This window comes from Engystomops pustulosus, chromosome 2 (assembly GCF_040894005.1).
Source record: "Engystomops pustulosus chromosome 2, aEngPut4.maternal, whole genome shotgun sequence".
Lineage (NCBI taxonomy): Eukaryota > Metazoa > Chordata > Amphibia > Anura > Leptodactylidae > Engystomops > Engystomops pustulosus.
The window spans coordinates 112,013,445-112,030,162 of record NC_092412.1 but is presented as its reverse complement, the minus strand read 5'-3'; the positions used below and the strand labels follow the sequence as shown (position 1 = coordinate 112,030,162).

Below are 16,718 nucleotides of genomic sequence, written 5' to 3'. Positions count from 1 at the left end.
AGCGTCATAAACTTTACCCTGTTAAGAATACTTTTCCTAGATATGTGGCCACCTGATGCTTTTATTTTTGCACTGCCATCTTTTAAGTATCTTTATAACATATAAAACGATATAATTAAAGTGCTCCATCAAGCTGCTGTATTATGCTGCATTTTTCCACTGCATTTTATATTATTACTTTGGCTTTTTAGATAGAACGTGGTTTGGAAATGAAAATACAGTTGCTAAGTCGTGAAGAATCGTCAAAAAGATTAAGCGCTCAGGTTGAACAACTGGAGTTCCAGCTGAGACAAACGCAACAAGGTTTTTGCTTATATCATTTTTTTTTCCTTTAGTACATGGGCTCAATATCAATGTGTCCTAAAACGGTATGATAATCATTGTTCTTGTGATTGAAAGGCAACACTTCATTACAAAACAGATAATCAAATTTACAGTATTCTAGAGAAGTCACTGCTTACTGTACTTTGTGTGTAATAATTACATGAGACTATGATTTATCAGATAATTCTGTGTGATAATGATCTGAAATACTGTTTTGTCAGTGATTTCTTACGCTATATTTCCTCTGCTTTGCTTTCCTTTTCACTGTGTGATCTTCTTGCTTGGTCAGCCCTGGAAAATGAGGTATATCGCCCACCAAAGGCAGCTCTGCATGATCGTCCAACGCTTGGCTTCCCTACCGGCAGCATTGATCATTATGATGATAAACCTGTTTTTGCAAACCGATTACTGAACTCTGTTGTTGAAACAGGTGGCATCTCAATTCGAAGGCCTCACTACAATGATGGCACCCGAAGTAGCTCCCCTGATTCTGATCTGGAGTTTGTAGCCAATACTAAAGCCAGAATTAAAGAACTTGAAAAAGAAGCTGAATATTTAGAGGAGGCTTATCGAAACTATCAGCATAGGGTCATTCACACTGCTTCAATAGAGAACTACCCACCCGCTGCCACTGGTATACCAAGCAGAGGTTACTTAAGCTCTGTGCCAGCTGTACTACATCATAGAGTTACTTTTCTAGAGGACAACCTCACTCCACAACAACATGCTCTCTTAAGCCGACTAAAGACTGAGAAATATCAAGCTCCCCGGTCAACTGAAGTAGATACAACACCACCAAGGACTAAGAAATCCTCGACCCGAAGATTATCTTCAACTCCTGTGTCCAAACCAGCAAAGAATCCTGAAGAGAGCGTTTCTCTGGAGGGTAAGATAATTTATTCCTATCTATGATACTGTTTGTAGCAGTCAGTAGTACACAACATAGTAACAGAAGTACATTAGATACAATAAGGTGTCAGAGCAGAAAATAAGCTCATGTCAGCAGTGTAGAGGAGTGTACACTATCCTTAAATTACATAGCGCAATCGTTTTTTCATGCGCGTAGTGTCCCTCAGATTATACTGGAGAATGTTATCACTGTTTGTTTTATTCATTCATTTGTTTTACTTCTTTTTGTTCTCTGCTTTTGTTACTTTACATTTTGGTGAGTGTGAAATATGGTAAAACAGGACAATAACTTTATGGAAAGATAATACCATATTAACTATTGATCAAGACATAATAAGACATAAAAATAAGATATTTTTGTTGTTCTCTCTTAATATTTCATCTCTCTCGTTACAGAAGGCTCATATATTTCATCCTCTCATCACAGCATTAATCGCAGGTTGTCTCCAATTCCAAAAACACGTCCTACACAGGGCCATGATGTTATAGATACTGCCGTGGAGGGTGAAAGGTACAGTAACACACCTATTTTACCAGGCTGCTTTAAGCTTTATTGTCTATTACTTTTTTTTCCATGGTGATAAACTGCAGTGTTTTCCAAATGACAGTTATAGACTTATAGAGAACACATTTGACTGGACACATCAGGCTTGTAAAATCCCTGGAAGCATTGTTAGGCCCCTGCTTGGCTTTACAGCCCATTGGCGCCCCATGATTACATTGCAAGGGGCTCTTTTTATGGTATACATATGCTGACAGATTCGGACAAACCGCGGGATTTAACTTTAAAATTGTGTCGCAAGCCAAGCACATACATGCACCGGCAGACCTGAGCGGGGAAGTGACACATGCCGGATGTCGGGCGCACGATCATCCTTGTCGGACATTCCAGATCAGGAATTGCGCAGGGACCGTTTAAGTAAATGTGCCCATTGTTCAATAATAATACTATTATTTGTTGATTTTTCTCAATCCAATCTTTAGAATTACTTATGAATTTGGATCCAGTACTCACATATAATAAAATTCTCTTATAAAGTAACTTCCATTCTCATTCCCGTTACCAAAAAAAGGGCTAACTCTTCTCCTTTGTAACCCAGCGACTGCACAATGGCAATTAAATCCTATGTTCAGTTTGTATAGTATAGTTTATAAAGAATCTTTTAGCCATGTTAGGGTTAACAGAACTTCATCTCTCTCATTTTGGCTGGATAAGGAGGCCTGCAAAGTTGATTGAGTATGATGGCAACCCCCAATGCAAGTGTGTACTTAGCCTAACATGACTAACAGCTTCTAACAGGCCAAGAACTCTCTATACTCACTGTATTTCTTGCAGTCAGATGGTCACAATGGGTGATTACTAGAGATGAGCGAGCACTAAAATGCTCGGGTACTCGTTATTCGAGACGAACTTTTCCCGATGCTCGAGTGCTCGTTTCGAGTAACGAGCCCCATTGAAGTCAATGGGAGACTCGAGCATTTTTCAAGGGGACCAAGGCTCTGCACAGGGAAGCTTGGCCAAACACCTGGGAACCTCAGAAAAGGATGGAAACACCACGGAAATGGACAGGAAACAGCAGGGGCAGCATGCATGGATGCCTCTGAGGCTGCTTAAATGCACCATTATGCCAAAATTATGGCCAACAGCATGGCCATGACAGAGTGACAGAATGAAGCTAGATAGCATCTAAAACATCCAATAATTGACCCTGACACTATAGGGGACGGCATGCAGAGGCAGCGGCAGCAGCGGAAGGCTAGAGAGTGGCATGGCGACATACCCTAAATGGACTCAGGCTTCAAACCAATGGGTAGCAGAGAGGAACCAAAGGAGGTGAGCAAGAAGCGCTCAAATAATATTGGTACATGATAAAAGTTTGCCAGTATATTTTGTGGATTACACAGCAGGGTGGCGACAAAGTTAACATGGAAGCCATGAAAACAATCCAAAATTCTGCCTGACACAGCTCGTTTGATAAGGGGACGATGTATGGAGGCAGTGAACTAGTAGTAGATTAAAGGTGCTGCAGTTAAAACTATGTTAGTTGGTTCTTGGCATGGAGCTGGCGCTCCGCTGCCAGGCGAGCTTTCGCCAATCCAAGCCCCTGTCTCTAGGCTACTCCCCAAACAGCACTTCTAAGAACCTTTCGGATAAGATCAAGTGTAGTAGCGTTCTTATAAGTTTGGGATATGGCGGGTGAGGGGAATGTAAACATCTGCGCAAGAAGCGCTGAAATAATATCCGTAAATGAAAAAAGTTTTCCAGTATATTTTGTGGCTTACACAGCAGGGTGGCGACAAAGTTAACAAGTTTGATGTGGAATGCCCTGCAATAGCTCTTGGGCGGTGTGCCTTTTATCACCTAGGCTCAGCAGTTTGAGCACCGCCTGCTGTCGCCTTAGCAACGGCACTGCTGCTGTGCCTAGAGCTACCGACTGATGGCGCCATGCCCACGGATGGTAATTCGGAGGAGGAGGAGGTGGAGGAGGGGTGGGAGGATTTGGAGGTATAGTAGGCCTTTGAGACCTGGACCGAGGTAGGCCCCGCAATCCTCTGCGTCGGCAGTATATGACCAGCCCCAGGGTCAGACTCGGTCCCAGCCTGCACCAAGTTAAGTGTAGTAGCGTTCTTATAAGTTTGGGATATGGCGGGTGAGGGGAATGTAAACAGATGCGCAAGAAGCGCATGATGCGCATGGAGCTGGCGCTCCGCTGCCAGGCGAGCTTTCGCCAATCCAAGCCCCTGTCTCTAGGCTACTCCCCAAACAGCACTTCTAAGAACCTTTTGTATAAGATCAAGTGTAGTAGCGTTCTTATAAGTTTAGGATATGGCGGGTGAGGGGAATGTAAACAGATGCGCAAGAAGCGCTGAAATAATATCCGTAAATGGTAAAAGTTTGCCAGTGTATTTTGTGGATAACACAGCAGGGTGGCGACAAAGTTAACAACTTTGATGTGGAATCCATGAAAACAACCCAAATTTCGGCCTGACAAACCTCGTTTGATAAAGGGACGATGTATGGAGGCAGCTATATGGACGACTTTTGGAGGTAGCAATGGAGACAACGTGTGGAGGCTGCTATGGAGACAATTCAATTTGGATAGTGCCTGTATGTGGCAGTCCAAAAAATTTTTCAAACCAGAGGAGCAGGTAGGTGGCCCTCCAGAAAAATGGAATAGATTGAGTGCCTGTATGTGGCAGTCCAAAAAAGTTTTTAAACCAGAGGAGCAGGTAGGTGGCCCTCCAGAAAAATGGAATAGATTGAGTGCCTGTATGTGGCAGTCCAAAAAAGTTTTTAAACCAGAGGAGCAGGTAGGTGGCCCTCCAGAAAAATGGAATAGATTGAGTGCCTGTATGTGGCAGTCCCAAAAAATTGTTTAAAACAGAGGACCGTGTCGGTGGCCCTCCAGAAAAATTAAATGCATAAAGTACTATACCTAGAGCCAGTGGGCCCTGTCAAAAAACAGCCAGTTTCCTCTGCTTTACTGTAGAAAGAGGAGGAGAAGGAGGAAAATGAGGAGGAGGAGGAGTGGATAAATTATTCAGGTTGAGCTTCCTTCACCTGCTGGAGATTTGAAATTAGGAGAAATCCATGCTTTATTCATCTTGATAAGCGTCAGCCTGTCAGCGCCGTCAGTCGACAGGCGTGTACGCTTATCGGTGATGATGCCACCAGCTGCACTGAAAACCCGCTCTGACAAGACGCTAGCGGCAGGGCAGGCAAGAACCTCCAAGGCGTAGAGCGCCAGTTCGTGCCACATGTCCAGCTTTGAAACCCAGTAGTTGTAGGGAGCTGTGTGATCATTTAGGACGATGGTATGGTCAGCTACGTACTCCCTCACCATCTTTCTGTAAAGATCAGCCCTACTCTGCCGAGACTGGGGACAGGTGACAGTGTCTTGCTGGGGTGACATAAAGCTGGCAAAAGCCTTGTAAAGCGTACCCTTGCCAGTGCTGGACAAGCTGCCTGCTCGCCTACTCTCCCTCGCTACTTGTCCCGCAGAACTACGCACTCTGCCGCTAGCGCTGTCAGAAGGGAAATACTGTTTCAGCTTGTGCACCAGGGCCTGCTGGTATTCATGCATTCTCACACTCCTTTCCTCTCCAGGGATGAGAGTGGAAAGATTTTGCTTGTACCGTGGGTCCAGGAGAGTGAACACCCAGTAATCGGTGCTGGAATAAATTCTTTGAACGCGAGGGTCACGGAATAGGCAGCCTAGCATGAAATCTGCCATATGCGCCAGAGTACCAACGCGTAAGAATTCACTCCCCTCACTGGCCTGACTGTCCATTTCCAACTCCTCCAACTCCTCTTCTTCTGCCCATACACGCTCAACAGTGTAGGACTCAACAATGGTCCCCTCTTGTGTCTCGCCAACATTCTCCTCCTCTTCCTCCTCATCCTCCTCCACCTCCACCTCCTCCGATATGCGCTGAGAAACAGACCTAAGGGTGCTTTGGCTATCAACAAGGGAATCTTCTTCCCCTGTCTCTTGTGAGGAGCGCAAAGCTTCCGACTTCATGCTGACCAGAGAGTTTTTCAACAGGCCAAGCAGCGGGATGGTGAGGCTGATGATGGCGGCATCGCCACTGACCATCTGTGTTGACTCCTCAAAGTTACTCAGCACCTGACAGATATCAGACATCCACGTCCACTCCTCATTGTAGACTTGAGGAAGCTGACTGACCTGACTACCAGTTCTGGTGGAAGTTGACATCTGGCAGTCGACAATCGCTCGGCGCTGCTGGTAAACTCTGGATAACATGGTCAGTGTTGAATTCCACCTCGTGGGCACGTCGCACAACAGTCGGTGAGCGGGCAGTTGGAGGCGGCGCTGCGCTGCCCTGAGAGTGGCAGCATCTGTGCTGGACTTCCTGAAATGCGCACAGATGCGGCGCACCTTCGTGAGCAAATCAGACAGATTGGGGTATGTCTTGAGGAAACGCTGAACTATCAGATTTAACACATGGGCCAGGCATGGCACATGTGTCAGTCTGCCGAGTTGCAGAGCCGTCACCAGGTTACGGCCGTTGTCACACACAACCATGCCTGGCTTCAAGTTCAGCGGTGCCAGCCACAGATCAGTCTGCGCCGTGATGCCCTGTAATAGTTCTTGGGCGGTGTGCCTTTTATCGCCTAGGCTCAGCAGTTTGAGCACCGCCTGCTGTCGCTTAGCGACGGCACTGCTGCTGTGCCTAGAGCTACCGACTGATGGCGCCATGCCCACGGATGGTCGTTCGGAGGAGGAGGTGGAGGAGGGGTGGGAGGAGGAGGAGGCATAGTAGGCCTCAAACACCTGGACCGAGGTAGGCCCCGCAATCCTCGGCGTCGGCAGTATATGACCAGCCGCAGGGTCACACTCGGTCCCAGGCTCCACCAAGTTAACCCAATGTGCCGTCAGAGATATATAGTGGCCCTGCCCGGCAGCACTCGTCCACGTGTCCGTGGTCAGGTGGACCTTGTCAGAAACGGCGTTGGTCAGGGCACGGATTATGTTGTCTGACACGTGCTGGTGCAGGGCTGGGACGGCACATCGGGAAAAGTAGTGGCGGCTGGGGACCGAATACCGAGGGGCGGCCGCCGCCATGAGGCTGCGAAAGGCCTCGGTCTCTACTAGCCTATAGGGCAGCATCTCCAGGCTTAGCAATCTGGAAATGTGCACATTAAGGGCTTGGGCGTGCGGGTGGGTTGCACTATATTTGCGTTTCCGCTCCAGCGTCTGGGGTATGGAGAGCTGAACGCTGGTGGATGCTGTGGAGGATCGTGGAGGTGACGATGGGGTTTTTGTGGCAGGGTCCTGGGCAGGGGGCTGACTATCAGCTGACACAGGGGAAGGAGCAGTGGTGTGCACGGCCGGAGATGAACGCGCTTGTTGCCACTGAGTGGGGTGTTTAGCATTCATATGCCTGCGCATACTGGTGGTAGTTAAGCTAGTAGTGGTGGAACCCCTGCTGATCCTGGTTTGGCAAATGTGGCACACCACAGTCCGTCGGTCATCCGGTGTTTCCTTAAAGAACCTCCAGACTTCTGAAAATCTAGCCCTCGCCGCAGGAGCCCTCGCCACGGGAGCTTCACTAGTTGACACATTTGGCGCTGATGCACCAGCTCTGGCCCTGCCTCTCCGTCTGGCCCCACCACTGCCTCTTCCAACCTGTTCTGGTCGAGGACTCTCCTCCGTCTCAGAAGCACTGTGTTCACCCGGCCTCTCAACCCAGCTTGGGTCTGTCACCTCATCATCCTCCGATCCCTCAGTCTGCTCCCCCCTCGGACTTCCTGCCCTGACAACAACTTCCCCACTGTCTGACAACCGTGTCTCCTCATCGTCGGACACCTCTTTACACACTTCTTCCAGTACGTCAACAAGGTCATCATCACCCACAGACTGCGACTGGTGGAAAACCTGGGCATCGGAAAATTGCTCATCAGCAACCGGACAAGTGGTTTGTGACTGTGGGAAGGGTCCAGAAAACAGTTCCTCAGAGTATGCCGGTTCAAATGGCAAATTTTGCTGGGAGGGGGCAGACTGGGGGGGAGGAGGCTGAGGTGCAGGAGCTGGAGGAGTGCCGATTTCGGTGACATGGGTGGACTGCGTGGAAGACTGACTGGTGGACAAATTGCTCGAAGCATTGTCGGCAATCCACGACATCACCTGTTCGCACTGTTCTGGCCTCAACAGTGCTCTACCACGAGTCCCAGTAACTTCAGACATGAACCTAGGGAGTGTAGCTCTGCGGCGTTCCCCTGCTCCCTCATAAGCAGGTGGTGTCTCACCCCGCCCAGGACCACGGCCTCTGACCCCTGCAGTAGTTGGACGCCCACGTCCCCGCCCTCGTCCTCTACCCCTAGCCCTCGGGTTAAACATTTTGAAAATGAGAGTTATAACTTGTATTTTTTTTTTTTTTTTTTTTTTTGTGTTTTTTAGTTTTTAAAACCAAACGATGCTATCCTATTGCTATGGCTATTTTCTAGCCAAGTATTACAGCACACTACTATGCCAGATGAGATGACGCTGAGTTATGAAAAAAATAAACGTAAAATAAAAAGAAACTGGCAGACTGTGCCTAATTGAAATACAACCCCGGACCCTAATAAATTTTCCCACTTCGGTCTTTGCGATGGATATGTGCGTCACTAAAACACAGTGGTCGCAAGTCTGACTCCAAATTGCTCCCAATTTGATAGTAGATGCACTGCAGCAAGTACAGCCACCAGCAGATCAACCAGAAATCAAATATATATAACGCTACTGTAGGCGTAATTAAGACGTTTGTATTCTCCTATGGCTATTTTCTAGCCAAGTATAACAGCACACTACTATGCCAGATGAGATGACGCTGAGTTATGAAAAAAATAAACGTAAAATAAAAAGAAACTGGCAGACTGTGCCTAATTGAAATACAACCCCGGGCCCTAATAAATTTTCCCACTTCGGTCTTTGCGATGGATATGTGCGTCACTAAAACACAGTGGTCGCAAGTCTGACTCCAAATTGCTCCCAATTTGATAGTAGATGCACTGCAGCAAGTACAGCCACCAGCAGATCAACCAGAAATCAAATATATATAACGCTACTGTAGGCGTAATTAAGACGTTTGTATTCTCCTATGGCTATTTTCTAGCCAAGTATTACAGCACACTACTATGCCAGATGAGATGACGCTGAGTTATGAAAAAAATAAACGTAAAATAAAAAGAAACTGGCAGACTGTGCCTAATTGAAATACAACCCCGGGCCCTAATAAATTTTCCCACTTCGGTCTTTGCGATGGATATGTGCGTCACTAAAACACAGTGGTCGCAAGTCTGACTCCAAATTGCTCCCAATTTGATAGTAGATGCACTGCAGCAAGTACAGCCACCAGCAGATCAACCAGAAATCAAATATATATAACGCTACTGCAGGCGTAATTAAGACGTTTGTATTCTCCTATGGCTATTTTCTAGCCAAGTATTACAGCACACTACTATGCCAGATGAGATGACGCTGAGTTATGAAAAAAATAAACGTAAAATAAAAAGAAACTGGCAGACTGTGCCTAATTCTACTCAAACCCCTAATAAATTTTCCCACTTTGGTGTTTGAGGTGGATATGTGTGTCACTAAGAGCTAAACACAACGGTAGCAAGTCCCCCTGCTAATTCCTCACAATATGGTACTAGCTGCAAATAAAAAAAAAAAAAAAATTATAACGTTATTGTAGCCCTAAGAAGGGCTGTTGGGTTCTTTAAGAATCACTCCTGCCTAACAGTAAGCTAATAGAACACCCTAACGCACCCTAAGCAAAACGGCGGGAGCTGCCATTTTCTCGAGCGGGCGAAATACTCGTCCGAGCAACGAGCAGTTACGAGTACGCTAATGCTCGATCGAGCATCAAGCTCGGACGAGTATGTTCGCTCATCTCTAGTGATTACTAATCATATTTTTTACTATATAAAATGAAAATTACTTTGTAGGATTATTACAATAATACCCCTAACAAGCCCTCAAAGGGTCCTATAGAGGAAGATGCACTCTCTCTAGCCACCCTAAATGATGATGAGGCCTCTGAACAAGGGTGTCCCTCTAGTTACTAAGAATTCCCTATTAAGCTGATTAAAGGGTACCTGTCAGCAGAATTTTTACCACTAAACCTACAGAATCCTCAGGCTATAAATGATCATTTTGGCTTACCTTCTTTTATTTTAAAGTTCTCCCGTTTACTTATCCTAAATAAAAATAAATAAATGAGGGATGGGATATTTACGACACCTCCATCTAGGGCTCAATAGAGTCATTTTAGAGGTGTGGATCACAATTCTGTGTGCCTTAAAACCAGAGATCTGGGCAGTGAGAATGTGAGCTCCAGATAAAGATCCAGTTACCTGCCTGTATCTCTGAATCTGTACCACATAGAACCAGTAAATGACAAACCGCTAATGTAGAGGTGCCTGAAGTGACTTTCATCAGGCAATAAATGACTCCTTTTAGCTGATTTGCATATAGATTTTTAGCCAATTCTTGTTATATGTAAATGGGTGTTTGTTTTTATAATACACAGGCTTGTAATAATACAGATAAGGTCTCATTCACACAGCAGTTCATGGGGACATACATGCGGACGCAAATTTACAGCCGCATATACATCCCCATAGACGGCAATGGCGGCCTGGCGGCGGTACGGTGCAACACGTGAGGCACCGATCCGCGCCGTGCACCCCAAAAAGATAGAGCAGGGGTCACCTCCTCCTCTCCAGCACACGGCAGTACGCCTGCACGGCGGCATACTGCATGTGAATGTACACGAAGACCGGTGGCCAATGAAGCATGTGAACAAAAGAATGCACTTTTTAGGGAATATCCAACAAACAACTCTGCTATATAGTGGTTCTGGCCATGATGAGAAAATGATGGTGGAGGCTCCCTTTGATTCCTTTATATAGGCCTAGCTATTTTGTAGGGTAAAGCCGCCTGTGGGGTGCCAACCACAGATTCCCCCAGTGATTGCAAATACTTCATCTGAAAGGCATCAATAAAATGGCTACAAATCCCTCCAGACGTGGAGCATGAAGCCTAAAGCTCATCAATAACCAGCACATATTGGGTACTGTTGGAAATATCCTGTGTACATGCAAAAGTGATACCAAGTCCGTTCTGTCCCTCAGTATTGAATGGCTGATGTCAAATAAGCCAACAAAGCAGCCTGGGACTGGACTCTTGCAAGGTGCTCCTTTGGGGGTGACCACTTGGTACAGGTTGAACCAGGTTTCCAATCTTCGGCAAAGGAATTGGAAACAGTCAGTGGAAAATTCAAGTTAAGCCTGGAGTGGATGCCAATCCCATTCAGACAGCTCCAAGACTTTCTGTTCCTTCTAGATAAACTGGAAATGATACTCAGCCAGTAACACTGGTCATCATTGTGATTGGCTTAGCAGTCACATCTCTAGGGCCAACAGGTAAGTATAGACTGATAGTGGATAGGTGAAGCACATTCCATTCTTTTACACCATTCTGCACATGTACAGACAGTCACCTACTTAAGGACACCCGACTTGCAGACAACCTCTAGTTACAGACGGACCCCTCTGCCCTGTGACCTCTGATGAAGCTCTCTGGATGTTACTGTAGTCCCAGGCTGCAATGATCAGCTGCAAGGTGTCTGTAATGAAGCTTTATTGATAATTCTTGGTCCAGTTACAGCAAAAACTTTTGAAACTCCAGTTGTCACTTGGGCAAAAAAATTTTTGTCTGGAGCTACAATTATAATATATACAGTTTCGACTTGCATACAAATTCAACTTAAGAACAAACCTATGGAAACTGAATTTGAAAATTATTATTGGCTGGACAATACCTTTCATTCTGCTGTGAACATAAATACGTGAAATTACTGAATCTTTTTTTTTTCTTCTTTTTTTCCCTATAGTTCTTACAAGCCACTCAGGGGAAATTTGGATTTATCCCATAATTCTGTACCAGAAAAGTTGCATCCAGAGGACCTTAATCATTCTGACTCTTCGCTGCGAGGTAAGACGGTCTAATGTAGGAGGGAGGGCACAAGGAACCAGACCAGTTGCTGAAGCTGAATCACTGTCCAGCTATTCCGCCATAAAGCTAAATACATGATTTCACACTCGTGATTCACTCCTCAGCCTGTTTACAACAAGATATGGTGTTCTGTCATTTCTTGCCAGGAGTCTGCAAGACCCGGTATCAATAACAAGTCTACAAACATCTATATAGTATACCTTCTATTCGGTGTCATCATATGGAGCATAATAAAAGGAAATTGGCAGTTAATGTAAATATATTGGTTTGTTTCTATGACTGCTGGGCTACAGTGGAATGGGGAATATATCTCTGCATAACTTTGTCAAGGATTAACAAGTTGGACTTGATGGACCAGGACTTATTTCAGGCTTTTCCAGGTTAAAGATCTAAATGACTTGCTTACAGACTAGGTCAGGGTGAAAACTGCCTTAAAAAGGCTAAATGTCATTTTGCTACTGTATAAATGTATCTACTCCCACTGTAAGTACATTTATACAGTCACGGCAGCCAGCGGTCACAGTGGCCCCTCACGGCAGCCAGCGGTCACAGTGGCCCCTCACGGCAGCCAGCGGTCACAGTGGCCCCTCACGGCAGCCAGTGCAGCAGGGAAAAAAAACAAAAACATTTACTCACCTTTCCCAGCTCCCCCAATGCAGCAGTAATCCTCTTCCCTTCTCCTCTGTATGCGGCTCTGAAGCTGGCAGACACAAAGGGGCAGATTTACTTACCTGGTCCTATCACGATCCCGCAATGCATTGTCTGACGAGGATTCGGGTTTGCCGCAATTCATTAAGGTCGTGCGTCCATTTTCCTGCATATTTTGCTTCCACGCTGAGGTCCGCCAGAGTTCACCTTCTTCTTCCTGGTGCATGTGAGTGCTGCTTGATCTTGCGACACATTTCCATTTTTAAATTCCACGGTTTGTCCGAACTCCCCATTTCTGTGGCATGCAAACCAGCGCCGATGCGCCACAATCCGATCGGTGCGCCAAAAAAAACGGGGGCAATTCGGCACAAAATGGAAATAATCGCGAAACCCGGCGAAAGTGAAATCATTTTTTGGAGTGATTAGTGGAACTTCATCCTGTCCTAGCCCTTCCATTTCCTGTCTATGTGTAGGCTTTTAGCACGGCAGAGAGCTCCATTTTACACTTTTGGCCCAAGCAGAGGGTGAGTGGGGTGAGTAGATACCTGTGTGCCCATGTACATTTTTCATTTCTCCTATGGCTGTCCAGCATAGAACTCTGGATCATATTTAGTGTTCCAAACCTGAATAAAATGCAAAAAAGAATTAGTGTACACTGACACACCATGTGCTAGCTACCAGAAATGCACATCACATTAAATGAGAGGTGTGAGTACGCACTTCCAAAAAGTTTCAATAGCACCACAAAATCATGTGGGAGGCCCGTAGGCAACCCAATATATCCTCACCCTCCTCTTCTAACCCACATGCCTCTGCTAGGAGAAGAAAGCAGACATAGAAATGTACATTGTAGACCTATAGACTGGCTACTATTACTGGTGCTATATATGGTCTGCTGTGATTTTATTATATATACATTGTATTCAGGTTATGACTTTCAATTACTCCGCCTACTAATTGTTTTAATGTGTCAAAATAGAGCTGCATTGTTTCCCTGGAGGCTGCTATGATGAAATCCATACTGTACCTGTGCCCAGTGCAGAAATCTTCTGTTACAAGTTCCATATTCTACACTAACATTACACATTTTTCTATGTTGATTATTTTTGGCTCAGAACCAGTTGTTCTTAGAAGCATGATACTAATCCAGATAGCGGAGGATTTGACCGTGATGTAACGGGTTTATGTGTTGTGTTGCCATGGATGAGTACATGCTGTACTGCTCCCATGAGACCAACAGAGGTCGCCGGCTGTCAGTTCAGTGTGACGATACACAGGACGAGTGGAAGTATTCAGCACAATCGCTCATGGTTTATGTCAATAACCACAAAGATCTCTTGTAGAAGAGCGGAATGTTTTCATAATCTAATGTCCCAAAGGAGACTGTAAACAACAATAAGACAATGGCGTAAACGATAAATCCACATCATCTGCGTGTAATGTGGACTAGTAAACAATGTATTACATGGCAGCATAATGTAAACCATTGTGTCCTGGCAGATAACGTAATAGGACGGAGCTGCCTCAACCACAAGGTTATGGAGGAGTCTTTCATTAAACAGCGAAATATGAACCGTTTACAAAACAGTCTGAATAGCGCTGTCTGTGTAATCTACTCATGTCTTCTAATTTCATCCACAAGCACTTGTCAGTCGCAGATTAGATTTAACCCCTTAAGACCTGGTCAGTACTGGCTGGAAGCAAACAGAACTGAATTGATTTGTAATGTATTGTTTTTAATTTTTTGAGTTGCAGCATATTGGCATTCTATGTATGTCCCATTAAGAGATTTACTTTATATTAATCAATATTACAAGTGAATATATCAGACTATAAACTGAGAGGAAAGTGTTCATCTCGGACTCTTATTCACTCCCAGCTATCTCTGACATCATGTAGCAGCCCAGGGGAACATCATGACTGGCACATAATGTCCTTAAATATTTAAGGATGCTAAAAGAATTGGCCATGGTTTCCTCAGATTTGTGCTGGTGGCTGGAATTTGGTTAGGGAAGTGTCAGGACTCTGCATAAACTTACCAAGAAAATGCTGACAATATTGGGGACTACAGTACCATAAACAGAGGACAGTCCAATACTGATCAGACTTTGATCGAAGTCTAATATTAGATATGGCCATTGTTGTCTAGGGAGGATGGGCTGAGTGAAGAGAAGCTGCGACATGCATAGAAAGAACTGCTGCAGCTAATAGTGAGTTTTCTATCTAACCCAAGTGCTTAGATAGAGAGTTAGTGGGCAGACACTCCTGTAATCTATACCACTTCTCAGTAGCTTGATAAGAAATTGGGTTATTTCCCCATGCACACATGTGTAGCTTAGCCTCATATAAAGCTTTGGTATACTTTTACAATATTAGTTTTAAACATTTGGGGGGGGGGGGGGGGGTTATTAATGTGTCTCAGGCTCCAACAGTGCAGAGCTGGTCACCACTAGTCTTGTGCTGCTCCAGATTCATCATGTGATAATGAATGTGTCGCAATATAAAACTGTCAAGTTCTACTTTTTATACCTGCTTTTAGTGGGTCTAAACTATGCGCCACATTTTGGCACGCACTCCTTCCGTTTTTGGTGCACGGACTATTTTCTGTAAGACCACGCACCCTTTGGCCTAAAAGCCTTCATAAATGTGTGGGAAGGCATGTTAGACAGTTTATTTTTTGGCTCAAAATTGTTGTGTTTTTTTTTTTTTTTGGGCACAGAAGCAATTATGAATTCCTCCCATTGAGTTTACAAAATACACAAGTATTTGCTGGACATTAATAAGGTATACGCTAGGTCTGTGTTGTAAAGTGTAAAAATGCAGATGTACTATGTACCATTGCATCTGCATGTACATTATGAAACAACGCAAGCATTGTGATTTACTTTTTTTTGTTTGCTAATCACAGTCATACCTCTTCATATGTGCCGGCATGATCAGCAAAACTGTAAATCCTACTTATGACCCATATGTATGTAAAGTGCAAACTGTAACCGATTTCTTATTTACCCCAATGCATCAAAAATGCAAACATTGCTTTGTGTATGTCCTAAAATATGTTCCATAAAGTAGGGGAGAAGTAAAAGTATAAGAGTATACACAGGACACAAGAAGCAATGTATAACCCCGTCTCATGGGTATCTGCTTTGTTACTGTATCATAGAAAGATCATTTAGAATGGATTTAGATTCAGTAATATATTAATATATTATATATATTTATATATTATATTAAAGATGAAATCTGGTCATACAAGAGTTAACGATAAGCCCATGAAGATGCAGTACATGTAGTAATGAATCTATTTCCATAGTGTATCTTGCCTGCACATTGCCCCCCTCCAATTCACTTCTTCCCTCCATCCTGCGGTGACAGCGGTGCTAATTAAGAGGTTAAAAGAACCTTCTTTTCTGCTTCTATAGAGCCTAATGCCTCATAGTGTGTGAACGCACTGATTCCCAGACAGTTCTGCCAGGCCCAGTACTACAAGATAATGGGATCATTGTTAAACTTTACCCCTCCTTTTTCCCCCCAGACCAGGAGGACATACCAGAGCAGCTTGAAAGTGACTTGTCTGGTCCATCTGGAGACTCTGTCCATGACATTGGTGTCACTGCAGATGTACCAGTGGCAGCTTATTCAGGGCCTGACTCGTGTAAGTGATTGGTTCTTACCACTTGTGTCATCTTGTTGTGTGTGCACTTTTGTGTAGAGTTATTGTTCTGAGCTCTAAACCATTGTGCTTTGCCTGTGCCCTCCATGTACTCCATCACAGATCACCAGGGCATAGATGGCAGTAATAAAATATGTACTGGTGTTTACAACAAGCAGATTACAGACTGTATCCTCAAATCTGCAGTAATCCCTCTTTCCTTGCTTTAGACATGTATACAAAGAACGAAACTAGATTTTGGAGTGCAAACAGTATAATAGTGAAAAGTAATGTCCCTCTTTTAATATTGGCATCTAGTAGCTCAAGATAAAAGTGTGTACTCTGCCTTCTTCACTCCTAAGTAGATTTTTCAGGTTAAAAGGATGTTCTGTCAACTTTAAAAATTTGCAAAAGAAAACCTAATTTATCTTGTGTCCCTCCATTGCAACACTGCCAGCCCAGTCCTGAGGGGTTCTGTGCCCCACTGAACTGGAAGCCATTGCCTAAAAGGTCACTTCGCTTCTTCATTAGAAAAAGAGCTGGCATTTTTATTTTATTTGTACAGTTATAAACACCCCTGCGGGTTTTTAAAAATGTTTAAAGAACATCTGAAACTTAAACAGTAACTAAAGTTTAGAGTGAGGCTATAAATGATTTAA

The 16,718-nt window shown here is 44.6% G+C and overlaps 1 protein-coding gene across 3 annotated transcripts in view; it reads left to right on the top strand.

The window, feature by feature from the left end:
* The window catches only part of OFD1 (OFD1 centriole and centriolar satellite protein), a 51,916-nt gene that overhangs the window by 26,500 nt on the left and 8,698 nt on the right, over window positions 1-16,718 (top strand). For 2 of the 3 annotated variants that reach the window (XR_011853166.1, XM_072136053.1), the window contains exons 15-19: window positions 192-303; window positions 614-1,210; window positions 1,630-1,744; window positions 11,638-11,738; window positions 15,943-16,062. Coding sequence is in view for 2 of the 3 variants with exons in the window: in XM_072136053.1 (XP_071992154.1) it covers window positions 192-303; window positions 614-1,210; window positions 1,630-1,744; window positions 11,638-11,738; window positions 15,943-16,062 (1,045 nt within the window). In the remaining variant the exon portion in view is untranslated. The remainder of the gene's footprint in view (window positions 1-191; window positions 304-613; window positions 1,211-1,629; window positions 1,745-11,637; window positions 11,739-15,942; window positions 16,063-16,718) is intronic. The other variant, XM_072136054.1, reaches the window with a different exon arrangement.